Source organism: Gymnoscopelus braueri (assembly GCF_963280865.1).
Source record: "Gymnoscopelus braueri genome assembly, chromosome: 13".
Taxonomy (NCBI): Eukaryota; Metazoa; Chordata; class Actinopteri; order Myctophiformes; family Myctophidae; genus Gymnoscopelus; species Gymnoscopelus braueri.
The window spans coordinates 41,975,259-41,990,557 of NC_137615.1; the positions used below are offsets into that span (position 1 = coordinate 41,975,259).

General features: G+C 40.7%; 2 protein-coding genes across 2 annotated transcripts in view; both read right to left on the bottom strand.

Annotated features, from left to right (window-relative positions):
* The window catches only part of prr12b (proline rich 12b), a 39,176-nt gene extending 31,916 nt beyond the window's left edge, over positions 1-7,260 (bottom strand). The window contains exon 1 of the mRNA XM_080446842.1: positions 7,124-7,260. Within this exon, the coding sequence (XP_080302968.1) occupies positions 7,124-7,206 (83 nt within the window). The 5' untranslated portion in view covers positions 7,207-7,260. The remainder of the gene's footprint in view (positions 1-7,123) is intronic.
* Positions 7,261-10,081: 2,821 nt separating this feature from the next.
* Positions 10,082-14,706, bottom strand: prrg2 (proline rich Gla (G-carboxyglutamic acid) 2). Its single transcript, XM_080446837.1, has 7 exons — positions 14,492-14,706; positions 13,646-13,745; positions 12,774-12,940; positions 12,141-12,171; positions 11,076-11,208; positions 10,620-10,763; positions 10,082-10,492 (listed from the first exon to the last, which is right to left on the bottom strand). Exons 2-7 carry the CDS (start codon positions 13,728-13,730, stop codon positions 10,450-10,452), a joined length of 603 nt encoding a protein of 200 aa, XP_080302963.1. The 5' UTR covers positions 13,731-13,745; positions 14,492-14,706; the 3' UTR covers positions 10,082-10,449.
* Positions 14,707-15,299: the final 593 nt, after the last annotated feature.

Genomic DNA, 15,299 nt, shown 5'->3' on the forward strand with positions numbered 1-15,299 from the left:
ACGTTCTGTCTTTCTGTCCTTCTGTCACAGGATTGCACTGCAGTCTTCACAACTGAAAGGGGGCTCTAATTAGGAGGGGAGGTTCCGGTAATTGGTTATTAACTACTGCTCCAATACTGAAGCTCTGTTCACTTGATGGATCTTAGCAGGTCGATGGGTGGTGACAGCGAGCGAGGTCAGGGTGTTTTTTTTTGTGGGTTTTTTTTGTGAGAAACTTTGCCAATTAATTAAAATACTGAACCTGGCATTATTAGCACATTTCAGAACGGTGTTTTTGGAAGCAATCTGGTTCAGTTGCTAGAGGCTTGGTAAACAACATTATTTTGTGAGGAATGAGTGCTGCTGGAAGACATTGACTTATAGGTGAATATCATTAATCAATGTATCTATTAGTGTATCATCGTGTATACATTATGCTTGATGCAACACTGAGAAATGTTATTTCTTTATATCATGCCGGTTGGAGAGAGTGTACAGCACCGTATACGGCAGGCAGTGGAGGCTGACACAGAATGCTTTTCTCTCTCTGTCACACACCATACACATGCACGCACGCATGCACACACACACACACACACACACACACACACACACACACACACATGCACAGACACACACACACACACACACACACACACACACACACACACACACACACACACACACACACACACACACACACACACACACACACACACACACACACACACACACACACACACACACACACACACAGGCACATGCAAACACAAACACAAAATAAGTCTACTGCATTGAAGCTTAAACCTTTTGGCATCATGCATATATATTGCCTGTAAATATCCCCTTAAAGGGAAATTCTTCTGGATTTGAGCTTTGAAATTATTATCCCTATACGCTATGACAGTTCAGTCTGTATTATTAGTAAACATCCATTACTGTCTCCCATTGCCAGAAACAGGAGGGAACATTTTGGCTCCTACCCATATTCAGTAATATTACAAAGTTAAGATAGAAACGTGTGTGTGGGCTGGGGGCATACATAGGTGACTGCAGTCATGTGATTTTTGCGATATAATTATTCTCCAGAGGTGATAACTTTACTGATACAAAGCTCACTTAAATTATGATCATGGGGGTAACAAATTTGTAAGAATAAAATCTTAAACTGAGTGAAGCTCCATCTAGCAAAGTTTAAGTGTAAGGGAAATTGTGTTATCTTGTTATGCACTGGCAGTGAAATCCACAAATATATAATTTGCTATTCCAAAGCAGATTCAATTTGTTCTGCACGTTGCATTAAAGGGATCTGATATTTGCACAAACAAAGCATGACATCACCAACAACATCCATCAAATGTGTGCCTCTGCTGCTCTTGGAGATGTCCTTGACTTTGGACTTGAGCCATAAAACAACTGGTGGCTCATACAAGTTGGCTCCAACATGACAACTGGGGGGAGTGGTCATATTGGTTGAGGCATAGCTGGACAAAAGGTAACCTCATGAACAATGGTATCCCTACCCCCCCCCCAACATTTTTAAATACAATTTGCAAAAATAAAACTACAAGCTCACACGACACAGCTAGTAGATTGGCTATTTTTGCTATTAGTCGTATGATGCAGTATATACAGTAGGGTGTAAGCGGTTAACCACATGAGCCCTAGCAGTCTTACTCTGGGGTGAACATTCTGAGTAAGCAGCAGATCTACAATCTCACAATGCGTCACTTCGGTGTAGCTTGTTTTAGTGAAGAGATTTGGTGTAGGGGGGAAAAAGAGAGGGCCTAGTATGGACTCCTGGGACTCCAGTCCATGAAATATATAGGGTTTAAGTGGTTTTAATTTGCAATTTCAGATTCATTGATTGGTGTAGTCCACCCCAAATATTTGAGGGGGAACCAATATAGCATTGGTTTAGAACAGAGTAAAAATCAGGTTTTGGGAGACAATGGTAATTGTTTAAGGCTGTGTCTGAAATCACTCCTCAATACATAATGTATGTATAGTCAGTGTTTCTTCTATATGCATTAAGCATTAAGCCGCCACCCCTTAAATCCGACCGCCACCATATGATTTTTTTCAACAAAATCATTTTTATTTAAATCATGGACATATTCGTGATTGGCAGGTAATGTGTTAAGTAAGAAGTGTGAGTACTTCTTCCACCACTGTCTTTTTTGTTATGTGACAGTTTGTCTACACTACTTGGTCTAATAAAAAGTATATTTTCCTAAATCTGGAGACAATCCATATGTAAACAATACAGATATATATATTCCTGCTCATTACTGTGCACATGTACAATATAAGTCTTCGTGTTTGAGCACAAATATGCATTTTGAGAACCCCCAAAAAATTGACCCAAATTATTCCAGCGTGCGCGCCCCACACCTTCACCTTCTGGCTAGGGGAAACACTGATAGTCCTCTTCAACCACTAATCACTATATATAGTCCTCTACATATAACTCACTTCTCACCATATAGAACTCCCTATAGTGAGTAGGGAGTAGTGAATTAGTGAACAGATTTCAGGCACCTTTATGCCTTTAGTGGAATGTTTCAAGGTCTAATAAACAATAGCAGCCTGAGAGTGATGATTTGCATAATGAATGAATAGTGAAATTACTGTCAAACTAAATATTTGTTTGTTTCTCAAGTCTAACGACCTATGCCCGCCCTACTAAATCTGAAAATGGCTGATCTATAAGCTCACAATGTGTCACATGGCAAAGCACTATGAGCTTGTAGATCTGCTATAAAAATGGGTAAAGGGGGGGGGGGGTTCACCTGCAAATAACCTGCCCAAAATCGGGATGTCAGGGTGGAAGTGGTTAGCCTAATAACCAGAAGCAACAATGTTGTTGTTTATTTTAACCCTTTAGGTGTGAAGATGCAAAATACATGGTATTAAAAGAAGCCAGCACCAAAGGGAGGGTCATAAGTTCAAAGCTGAAGACTCTTCCACGCAGGTTGCAGGTGCTGGCTGCAGACTCAATAGATCAGTAGCACTAATAGAATAAACACTCTCCCCATGTTCACCTACCACACATCTGCAGGGACAGGATGAGCTTTAATATGACCCTGTCCCTTAATACTGGAGATACAGAAAGGGGGAAAAGATTATGCTTTGTTACCAAGTGCACCTGTGTGCATGCATGGTGTGGTGCGTGCGTGTGTGTGTGTGCGCGTGCGTGCGTGTGCGTGTGTGTGTGTGTGTGTGAGAGAGAGAGAGAGAGAGAGAGAGAGAGAGAGAGAGAGAGAGAGAGGGTGAGAGAGAGAGAGAGAGAGAGAGAGAGAGCAAGAGAGAGACAGACATACAGACAGACAATGCTGCTGCTGCCTGTGATCGTGATGATAGCGCTGCAGCCCGAGCTCTCTTGCTCTCTCTCTCTCTCTCTCTCTCTCTCTAAACTGTACCAAGAGAAGATTGATTTGGGGTGCGTTCGGAAATATAGCACTGAGCGCACTGGCCAATACAAACTAATAGGCGAGTGTGCTCCAGTGCGCAATTTCCGAACGCACCCTTGGTTGTCAAGGCGACTGCCTAATGTGTAGCCGCGGCGGGTGCCTTTGAAGTGCAGCTAATATGCGTTATAGGCCCGCGCGCACCGCACTGCAACACACACACACACACACACAAACTGACAGGAAAGAAACAACAACATGGGCTAGGAGTCAGGTAGCTGTATGCTAAGTTGCACGTTTAGCATTCAAGCTAAGGTCGGTTTTTAGCTCCTCGTCTCACTCTAGTCCCTAGCTAATTAGCCTGTTTGCCAGTAGTGGAAAAAGTACACACATGTTTTACTTAAAGGACGACTTCACCGCTTTTCAACCTATCTTCATATAATTGGTCCTCACTAATACTTATGATAAAATGGTACAATTTTTTTCTACTTGGTCTGCGTCTCATAGGAGGGCTGTGGACAGTCCAGAAACCTGTCTACCAGTGACATCATCGTTAGGCATGATTTTTCTTTCCAACAAGATTTCACATTTTTTATTTAGATTTGTATTAACACGAGAACAATGGCTTCTTTTATTGCATTGCAACTTTCCAGGAATAGAAAGCGTGCAGTTTCTATTAGCTTGGATTCCCCATTGATGATGTCACTGGTAGACGGGACTCTGAACTGTCCACAGCCCTCCTCAGAGACACAGACCGAGTAGAAAAAAATTGTACCATTTTATCATGAGCATTAGTGAGGACCAATTATATGAAGATAGGTTGAAAAGCGGTGAAGTCGTCCTTTAAGTAAAAGTATCAATACTGCAATGTAGAGATACTCTGTTACAAGTAAAAGTCCGTAATTCAAAATGTACTTGAGTTAAAAGTACAAAAGTATTGGTATCAAAACGTAGCCTACTTCGAGTACCAAAAGTATAAAGTACTCATTATGCAGAATGTCCCATTTCACAAGTTTTAAAATAATAAAGTGGATACTTTTTTTTTTTAAATAGCAGATCAAGCTCACAAAGCAACGCATTGTGGGCTTAGATCGGCTATTTTCAAATGGCCAAAATATGGGCTGAAGTGGTGTAGGCTTTCGTCTTATGTTTTGTAATAATAATCAAAATCTACGAAGTAACAAATAAAGTTTTCAAATAATTGTAGTGGAGTAAATTAAAGTACAATAATTGTCTCTGAGATGTGGAGTAGAAGTAAAAGCACTGAAAATTGGAAATACTCCAGTATAAGTAAAAAATACCTCAACATTTTACTTAAGTACTTGAGTAAATGCACTTATAAGTTACTTTACACCACTGCTGTTTGCTAATGTTACGTTTAGCACTAACACACCATACACGTTTTAAAGAAGTCAGTTTGCGGTGAGGAGGCTACTGTATAAAGTCTAATGTGCTGCTGAATCATATGGGAGGTTTAAAAAATAATAATACAAAAAACACTGTTAGCTAGGGTTAGGCTAGCTCATGCTAACGGTGACCAATGGAACGGGGGGCAGCCTATCATCAACTACAATATTACAATAGCTGTCAGGCGCTAAGGTTGGCGGTACGACGGTGTCGCCTGTCGACAAGAACAGATCTGCAAGCTGACAATGCGTCGCGTTGTCAACAAAGCGACAGCTTTTAATAAGTTACCCGCCCAGCATTATTCGTGCAGAGTAGGGGTTGTCTGTTTAAATGTACACACTTCAGCAGTGGTGGAAAAAGTAGCCTACTCGAATGTTTCACTTTAATTAATAGTAAAGGCATACTGCTCCTTACTCCTGGAATTCAGAATTTACTTGAGTAAAAGTACAAAAGTATTGGCATCAAAATGTACTTAAAGTACCAAAAGTAAAAGCACTCAGCATATGCAGAATGTCCCGTTTCACAAGTTATCATATGTCTAAAATGTATTTTTTTAAATCAAATAGCCAAAGTTTAAATAGGGCTGTTAATGGTTAATGTATGTTTTGTAATACTAATACAAATCTACAAAGTAGGGCCTAACTAAAGTTTTCAAATAATTGTAGTGGAGTAGAAAGTACAATATTTGACTCGAGATGTATGGAGTAGAATATGTATTGAAATTGGGAAACACTCCACCAGTAAAGTAAAAGTAGCCTACCTCCAAATTGTACTTATACAGTAGCCTACTTGAGTAAATGTACTTAGTTACTTTACACCACTGACTACACTACAGCTGTGATGTTGCGTGGTAGCCAGTGTGTGTGTGTGTGTGTGTGTGTGTGTGTGTGTGTGTGTGTGTGTGTGTGTGTGTGTGTGTGTGTGTGTGTGTGTGTGTGTGCGCGTGTGTGCGTGCGTGTGTGTGCGTGTGTGTGCGTGTTGTTGTTGTTCGTGGTGTCACCGAGGTGTTCCTCGGTCACACTCACACGTGTCACACTAAATGCCATCATCATGTTAACTGAGGTAACGGAGGGCTGATCACATCCAATGATCCACAGCAGCAACAACAACCCGTTCATTCAAGTCGCGCAAAACTGCTGCTTTTCTGTCCGTCTGCGATTTCTCTAAATGTAGTATGTCGACAATATTTGTCCTGGATTGTCCACTGTTTTATTTTATTTTATGAATTGACTAATAATATATATATTGACTAATCATTTATTAGTAATAATAATAATAATAATAATAATACAGTTAATACACATTTAGAAAACCACGTCATGTTAACACTCGTCTTGTTAATGACGCGCGCCTTAATTGCCATTTGTTTTTCTTTATGTTGACAAAGAAATCGAATGCACCAAAAAAAAACGAGAGAAAAAAACCCGACCTACATGGCCATTATGTTTCCCTCACAATAAACCCAGTATTGTTGCTGTGCTGCTGATCTATATAGTAGTACAGTATAGTGCAGTAGCTCCTCTGTGCATCGCATCGCCAAAAAATGTATTTGATTTGTGGAGCTAATTAGGAAGCAGCTCTACCAGCAGCAGCAGCAGCAGCACAGCCTTCTGCTCTGCAACGATCACACAGCACAGAGGCAGACAAAAGGTGGAGAGAGACAGCGACCATAGAGGAATTTCTCCCAGTGTGCAATAATGCAATCATTTTTCTTGATCATATATATGTACACAGCTCCACCAGAACCCATCCCCCCTCTTCTTATTATTCTTTTTGCCCCTCTAGTCTCTCGATCCCTCTCTCCTTCTTGTGTCTCGGTCTAATCTATATCTCTTCTCTTCAGTAGCCTAGTATCCATGCGATCGCATTCCTCCTCGCATGTTCCATAGAGAGAGAGAGAGACACCCCCTTCCCTTCTGCTAATGACAATATGGATGGCTTATAATACCTGAGAGCTTGCAAACAATGTTAACAGCCCCTGTGTGTTGGACTATACATACGAATGCAGACAGAGAGAGAGAGAGAGAGAGAGAGAGAGAGAGAGAGATATCCGGGGAACGCGGATTGCATTGCCATTGCATTGCCTTACAATCGGCATGGGCATTGTGTTACAGCAAAGCGATATTCTACAGTAGATCAGCCTATGCATCCAGTTTCGCAGACCACAGCTGCACATTGCATGGCTTGCCGGAGCTCACTGTGTCGCTTGCCGAAAAATAACAGATCTACAAGCCAACGAGAGTTGGCTTGTAGATCTGTTCTTTTTCGATACGCGACACCGCCGTACGACGGGGTATAAATGGGGGGCTGTGCCTTAATTGCCTTACCTTGCTTTCGCCGATCTCTCGTAACTCCATCCCGTTCCAGCGCCCAGATCACCGAATCCTGCACCGGGATAATTTCTATCCATTAAAAAAAGAAACAGACTATAATAAGAGAAGAGGGGGATGAAGATGGAGAGATAGTGAGAGGGGGGGAGGGGAGGGAGGAGGATACGTCTTGGGTTCTCTCCGCACGCTATCACTCCCTCTCTGTCTCTCTCTCTCTTTTTTCCTTCTCCCTCTCTCCTCTCCTCTATCTGGGTTCTGTTTATTTCTCCCCGTTTCACGAGCATGAAGTCCTCAAGACTGGGACCAGCACGGAGGAGGAGGAGGGGGAGAGGAATGGAGGGGAGGGAGGGAGGGGGAGATGGAGGATACAGAGAGAGAGAGGAGGAGGAGGAGGAGGAGGGGTGGATAGGGAGGGGGTCACACCAACCACCACCACCACAAAAATCCGGTTTCTTCCTCTCCTCCCCTCCCTCCCCTCTCTCTCAGCCCCCTATATATTTCAATGTCTATTGTCATTGTTGCCATGTTGGCTTATTATAAGGGACTTTGGGCTTCTTTTTCTGTAAAGTTGCTTGTAAAAAATGGTAGTTGCGGGTTGCAGGTTTTTGTTGGGCCTGGTTTCTAACGTGTACTTGCTTATTTAGGCTTGCTTCCAAAAAAAATTATTTTTTTATTTTTAAACCAGTGGTTCTCAAATATTTTACAACTGTTTTGTGCCACAGGGAGCATTTGTGTTGTTAGAATGTTTAAAAAATATTCCAAATATCACTATTGCAAGTTTTTGAAAATAGCAGATCTACAAGCTCACACCGCTGTGAGCTTGTAGATCGGCTATTTTCAAATAGCCGATGCAAAATAGGTTTAAAGTGCTCATATCATGGCCTATAGTTGCTTCTTTTGGGCTTGTTTTCCTAGACCTGGTTGCTTATTTCTCTCACAAAACCTGGCAACACTGGTCTATTGTCTTCCTAGGCAGAGGCTCTGGTTCAGCTGATGGTGGAGAAGTAAAGCCGTCTGCGGGATCAAATATATTAGATGCGCGCTCTCTCTCTCTCTCTCTCTCTCTCTCTCTCTCTCTCTCTCTCTCTCTCTCTCTCTCCTCTCTCTCTCTCTCTCTCTCTCTCTCTCTCTCTCTCTCTCTCTCTCTCTCTCTCTCTCTCTCTCGCACACGCGCACGCGCACACACACACACACACACACACACACACACACACACACATTCCAGTGAGCCTTCAACGCCCCCAATGCCTGCATTCGACACAGTGAAAAATCAGGGTTAATTTAACTCTGAAATAATATACAGAATGTAACCAAATGGACCCATTTGATTACATTTTTACATTCTCAGAATTACAATTGATTTTTTAATTGTTATTTTTCTTAGGACAGAGAAGAAAGGCTAATATCTAAATGTATCCATATTCTATTAACTGACAACTATTTTAATAAATAAATACAAATTAGGATATACATATATATTTATAATGACTATTTGGCAGTGTATTTATTGCTATATCTCCTGTTGTTGTGGGGGACATAATGAGCGGACCAGAGACAAGGGAATGCGGTCAGCGGTCGACGTGCAGCAGCAGTCCTGATGTGAGCCTCTCACCGCGGAGGCCCGACTAGAGCTATTTTCGGTCATTTTGTTCACAAGACGCCATTTTTAAGAGCGAATGACTAGGCTGGCTGGCTCGCGCGTTCGTTCATTCGCGCACTCCCTCTCCCTCCCCTAGGACACACACACACACACACACACACACACACACACACACACACACACACACACACACACGTTGCCATGTCCGCTTATTTTAAGCTACTTTGGGCTTGTTTTTATGTAAAGTTGCTTGTAAATATTGCTTGTTGCGGTTTTTTGGGCTTGCTTCTAAAGTGTAGTTGCTTATTTGGGCTTGTTTCCAAATGTCGTTTAAGCCAGTGGTTCTCAAACATTTTCATGTCAAGGACCCCCAAATTAATATACTTGTCCACAGACCCCCCCCCCACCCCCATCTACAAATATTTTGTGCCAGGGACCCCCCCCATCTACAAATATTTTGTGCCAGGGACCCCCCACCCCCCCACAAGATTTGCGTTGCTAAAATATTCCACATATTCTTCCCTTCCCCCCCAAGATTTTATTTGAAAATAGCAGATCTACAAGCTCACAAGTTACAACGCCTCGCAATTGCAACGGGTGGTGAGCTTGTAGATCGGCTATTTTCAAATAGTCGATGTATTATGTTTAAAGTGCTCATATGGCCCATAGTCGCTTCTTTTGGGCTTGTTTTCCTAGACCTGGTTGCTTGTTTCTCTCATAGAATCTGGCAACACACACACACACATACACACGCTGTCTGTCTGCTACTCCCACTCTTGATGTCAAACACACGCACACACAATTTGTCATGGCAAGGCACAGTGCGGATCAGGCTCTTCTAGTCTGGCGTACAAGAGGCATTGTAATGGAAGGAACCATATACATACATACATACATACTAGAAACGTAACCAATTCAAAAGAGAAACAAACGTGTATGCTTATGTTACAGTAGCCGCTTGTCATGAGAATACCGTAGCTCACTTATGAAAAACAGCTGTATGCATGCATTACATATGTGTGTGTGTGTGTGTGTGTGTGTGTGTGTGTGTGTGTGTGTGTGTGTGTGTGTGTGTGTGCTGTATATAATATATACACACACACACACACACACACACACACACACACACACACACATATATATATATATATATATATATATATATATATATATATATATATATATATATATATATATGTGCGTGCGTGCGTGCGTGCGTGCGCGCGCGTGTATATATATATTTATGTGTGTGTGTGTGTGTGTGTGTGTGTGTGTGTGTGTGTGTGTGTGTGTGTGTGTACTTATGTATACTGTACATACATTATTTCTATGGGTTTTGGACTAGGAGGGAATCATTTGTTAATTCAGTAAATCGAGTCTTTAATAAGAGAGTTCAACATGAAATGTTAACGTAAACATTAATTGACATGTCTCCCAATAAAAGGAAGCATACATGACATACATGTGTAGTAGGTTTATATTGTTATCAATTCATGGTTACGTTATGAATTTAAAAAGTGTCAAGCATTTCTTCCATACCGCTCCAGAGATCCCTGTTTCCTTCCTTAGTAATAATAATAAGATTCATGCCAAAAAATCATCTAATTAGGATTTTGTCACAGAATAAATATTCTAAAAACACTTCATATTCTAAAAACAAACTTCAGTAAAATTGTCAATACCAATGCAACATAATTTAAAAAAAAACACTCCAGCACTCTTCTCATTCCTCTTCAGCAGGATCAGGAGGCTCCGATGGCGCCCCCCTGTGGCAGAAGAAATAGAAAGTTTAGTGAGCCTTCAGCCTCTGTGAGTGTTAACATATTCCCACAGGAACTGTAATCAGTCTCTCCAGTACACCATGGATCCACATACATGACACAAAGTACATACCCAGAGTAAGGGGGTGGAGGTGCGTCATGCACTCCACTGCGGTTCACAGCCTCATTGTACGAGGGTAGACCTGGGGCTGCGATCTGATGGAGGGGTATGGATTCTGGGGCTGGACGCCCGTCCATAGCCAGTCTCACTGGAGCACTGCACCATGACAGAGCAAGGGATTAATAATCAGTAGAAGAAAATAATAATAGTGCAAATGCAGTCAATCAAATAAATGTATGAAATACAAATTCACAACTTCTGCATAAATATTTGAATTAAAACGTAAGGAATAATAAACATTCAGCTTTAAGGTAAATACCGTACATAAAGACATGCTGGCTGCCAATATATTAAAATCTTGATCTGGTCAGCCGAGCAGACTAAATCACTTTTGACAGGTTCCAGGTACAGAAGGGCTGAGCATCACAAAACATTCTCTACCAGCACTCCATATTAACGTACGCTCACCTGGCTGACCTTCTGCCCTCACTTTTTTTGGCTTTATAGAAGTACAATCCAAGAACAGCGGCAATGACGGCGGACACCAGAATAGCTATGATTCCTGCCACCAGGCCCGACACATCCACTCTGGGCGTCGTCTCTATGGAAGAGGCAGCATTCACTTGTGTTCATTCAGCCATGCACTGTTCAGTCATTCAATCCAGTGTTCCCAAAAACAGCGCCAATCACCAAACATCACCAAATTTCCCTTTTGGACTCGAGCTGAAAAAAATTGGGAGCCCCTGATCTAATCATTCAATATTTAATCAGTTCCCTCACTAATCGACTATCCTCCCTAATATGTTAACACCTGTCAGTCAGCCAAACAGTTTCAAATTATTTAATGACTGCCAACCCATAAGTGGTGTGGCTGTACTCAAATCTTCATTACGTAAATTAGATGGAGCCCCCACATTATTTTACTATATCTCCAGTTCCAAACGGTGAAGTACAGCTAGGAATAGATGAGCCCTGTTTATCCTACACTTAAACTGGATTTTTTCTGACAGACTGATTTTTCTTAAGGCACATAAAATGCTGCAATATGAAAATACCTTCCATTAACTGTGAATAATGTTGTAATGTATTTGCATGAAAAATGCATCTTCCACATACATTCCAGCTGTTTGTTGTTTCACACACACCTGAGACGTTAATAGCATATATTTCATATTTTGACTGCTAAGAGATGTTATAATATTACATCACAATCTGTGTCTATTATGTCATAATTTATTGAACATCAATATTCAATATCCAATAGAAAATATCCAGTATAAAAATGGTTCATTAACCATTTAATGTCCTATTTAGAAATACCAGATCTACAAGCTCAAACATGTTGCGATGCAATGCATTGTGAGCTTGTAGATCTGCTATTCTGGAAATGTTTTGTCAATTTCTGACAATATTTGACTATTTTGTGACTATAATGACATTCCCCAAAAAAGGGATGTGAGGTTGAAAGTGGTTAATGATTGTGGTATATTTCCATGTCTGTAGGATGTTTAAAACAGATATCAAGTCACTTACCACTGCTTACATATTCGCTCCACCATGTTTCCTGGAAAATGGAAGCAAGAGAGGAGTTAATGATCTATCTCCGTTTCAAATTGGAACCTAAGAATCACTTCTGCATGAACTTCATACAACCTCTCCAACACACACCTACTCTAAAAATGGGCCTAGTTCCTCAGTGAAAAATGTGCTACTGACATCTGGCTTCAATTGAGGAGCCTTCTAGTCCAAGAGTCACTTTTTATGTACACTGTAAAACCCTGAGCCTTGATTTAACTCAGAAAGTGTACAAATGTAATGGGTCCATTTGGTTACATTTGTACACTCTCTGAGTTACAAATAGATACATTAACACAGAGGATTTTGCTTTGTAGTGTAACTGTAAAGGGTAAGAATTTGACTTTGAAACCAGTTTTGGCTAGCTACCACCATCAGAGATGGCTGAACAGTCAGATTTAGAAATCAGATTGCCATTTAGAAAACAATGGGCCTCTATATTAATGACTGCTCAGAATCTAGAGCTGTTTAACATGTATTTTAACAAATAAATATATCACTTACAGCAGCTTTAAGCCCAATTCAAATACTTCCAAAATAGCAATTCTACCAGCTCAGTGCATTTGACTGTGTACTGTCTCCAGTCATTACCAGTGTCTGTGTATCGTCCTCAAACACCTCCCTGGCCTCTTCGTAGTTGCATATCTCCTCTATACACTCCCTCTCCAGGCTGTCTGTCCTAACCAGCTCAAAGTCCCAGCTATTGTAGAGCAGCGAGCGCGACAGGAAGGATGCAGCTGGCCTGTCCCCAAGGAACACTGGAACCACCACGAGCACAGAGAAGAGAAAGTGAGACACACAGAAAGATGAATAGGCTCGGGTAGGGCTGGGCAGTTAACTGAAAACATACCGCTATCTGACTTAATCTTGCTCATGTAGGTTAATCTGATAATTGAGAAGATTTTTTTTTCTTTTTCGAACCACTTGTTCTGTATTATACTTCTTGTTGTACAATTGTGGTGTGTGAAAATAGCCGATCTATAAGCTCACTAAGCGGCGCATAGTGACGTGTTGTGAGCTTTTTCAATAGAGGTAAAGATTTGAATTAATCTTGATTTGAATTCATACCGCCTAGCTCTGGGCTCGGGCTAAAATAGACATGGACGTTAACTTTCACATGAAATGATGAGATCACATGAACATTTTTGCAATTCAAAAATGCAAATCAATACAGATGATAGATAGAGGAACCACATACAAACAAGGCATGCAACTTAGATAAGAGAGAGAGCTGTATTATAGTATTAAGTGTGCTCTCCTAAGGAATACAATTATACTCTCACCATCAGAATTGTCATGACTGACTAAGACAAATAAACACACACACACACACACACACACACACACACACACACACACACACACACACACACACACACACACACACACACACACACACACACACACACACACACACACACACACACACACACACCTTGAATCTTCAATCTAGTAGTGTTTACCTTCATTGTGGTTGTAGAGAACTCTTGCCCAAGCCAGGTGGAGCAAGGATAGCATGGCAAAACATATCTCTGCTGAACCTGGCATTGCAACAAGCAAAAACTACAAAATAAAGGGGGAGGGGGAGGGGGGTGTAGGTATAATTTAATTAAACTGCCCATTTTCACTACCTTTATTCCATTGGTGGAAAGTAACTATATACATTTACTTACATGTACTTAAGTACAATTTTGAGGTATTTGTACTTTACTTGAGTATTTCCAATTTCCAATACTTTTACTTCTACTCCACTACATCTCAGGGGCAAATATAGCTAATATGATATTATGAAACATACATTAACCACTTTAGCCCTCTACAAGCTCACAGTGCCCGTTGTGAGCTTGTAGATCTGCTATTTTCAAACATTTTTGATTCTGATGCCAATACTTTTGAACTTTTACTCAAGTCAATTGTGAATTCTGGACTTTTACTTGTAACAGAGTATTTCTATATTGCAGTATTGATACTTTTACTTAAGTAAACAATGTGAGTACTTTTTCCACCACTGCCTTTATTTCATACACAAGATCAAGCCTTTCTGTGCTTGAGACACAGATCACGGGGCTCTGACATCACCTAGTGGTGAATAGTTATAACAACTTTCTATCCAATTTATCAATAAAAAAAGGTAGCAGGTAATTATTAATAAACCCTCCTGCTGTGTGAGTTCATCTCTGCCTGTTCCAGGCACATTACATAAACATTTGATTTAAAACGCTTACATTTTAAATTATACACAGGCTAGCACATATAAAACAGTAGGTTTGGTGAACCAGGGGCGTTTTACAATGTTTCTTGCCACTTACCTGAATGGAGTTTGCTCAGCGCTAACAAACTTTGAGAGTAAATGTACCAGATTACTCCTTTCTTTCTTTCCTGATGTCTTCAGACTGTGTTCCACCCAGATGTAAAGCTTTGCTAATGTAGCACAATTTCTAACTTTCTCCCAGGGTTTAAGCAGCTAGAATTTGCATCGTGTTCCATATCCTGTTGTTCCCATAAATACGCCGTGACGACTCTACCTCACATCACATACCTGTTCCACAACATACCTGACTGCCTGAGGCAGAGAGAGACATGAGGGAGTTTCCTTGTGTGTGTGTGTGTGTGTGTGTGTGTGTGTAGTGGTGGAAAAGGTACTCAAATGTTTTACTTAAGTAAAAGTATCAATACTGCAAGTAAGTAAGTGTCCAGAATTAAAAAAATGCTCAAGAGTAAAAGTACAAAAGTAGGCCTACTGGCATCAAAAAAAGTACCCATTATGCAGAATGTCTCATTTCACAGGCTTCAAATGTATAAAAAATCTTTTGAAAATAGCAGATCTACAAGCTCACAATTATGTGTCGCATCGTGAGGCATTGTGAGCTTGTAGATCTGCTATTTTCAAATTATTAACGTATGTTTTGTAATAATAATCTAAATCTACAAAGTCTACAGTTTTCAAATAATTGCAGTGGAGTAAAAGTACAATATTTGCCAACTAGAATAATACTAATCAAGAGACGAGAAAAAAATATACATATATATATATTGTATAGCCTATATAGGCCTACTGTATAATGATCAGAATCAGAAAATCTGCAAATAACTATTAGGCCTATTACTTGCAGATTT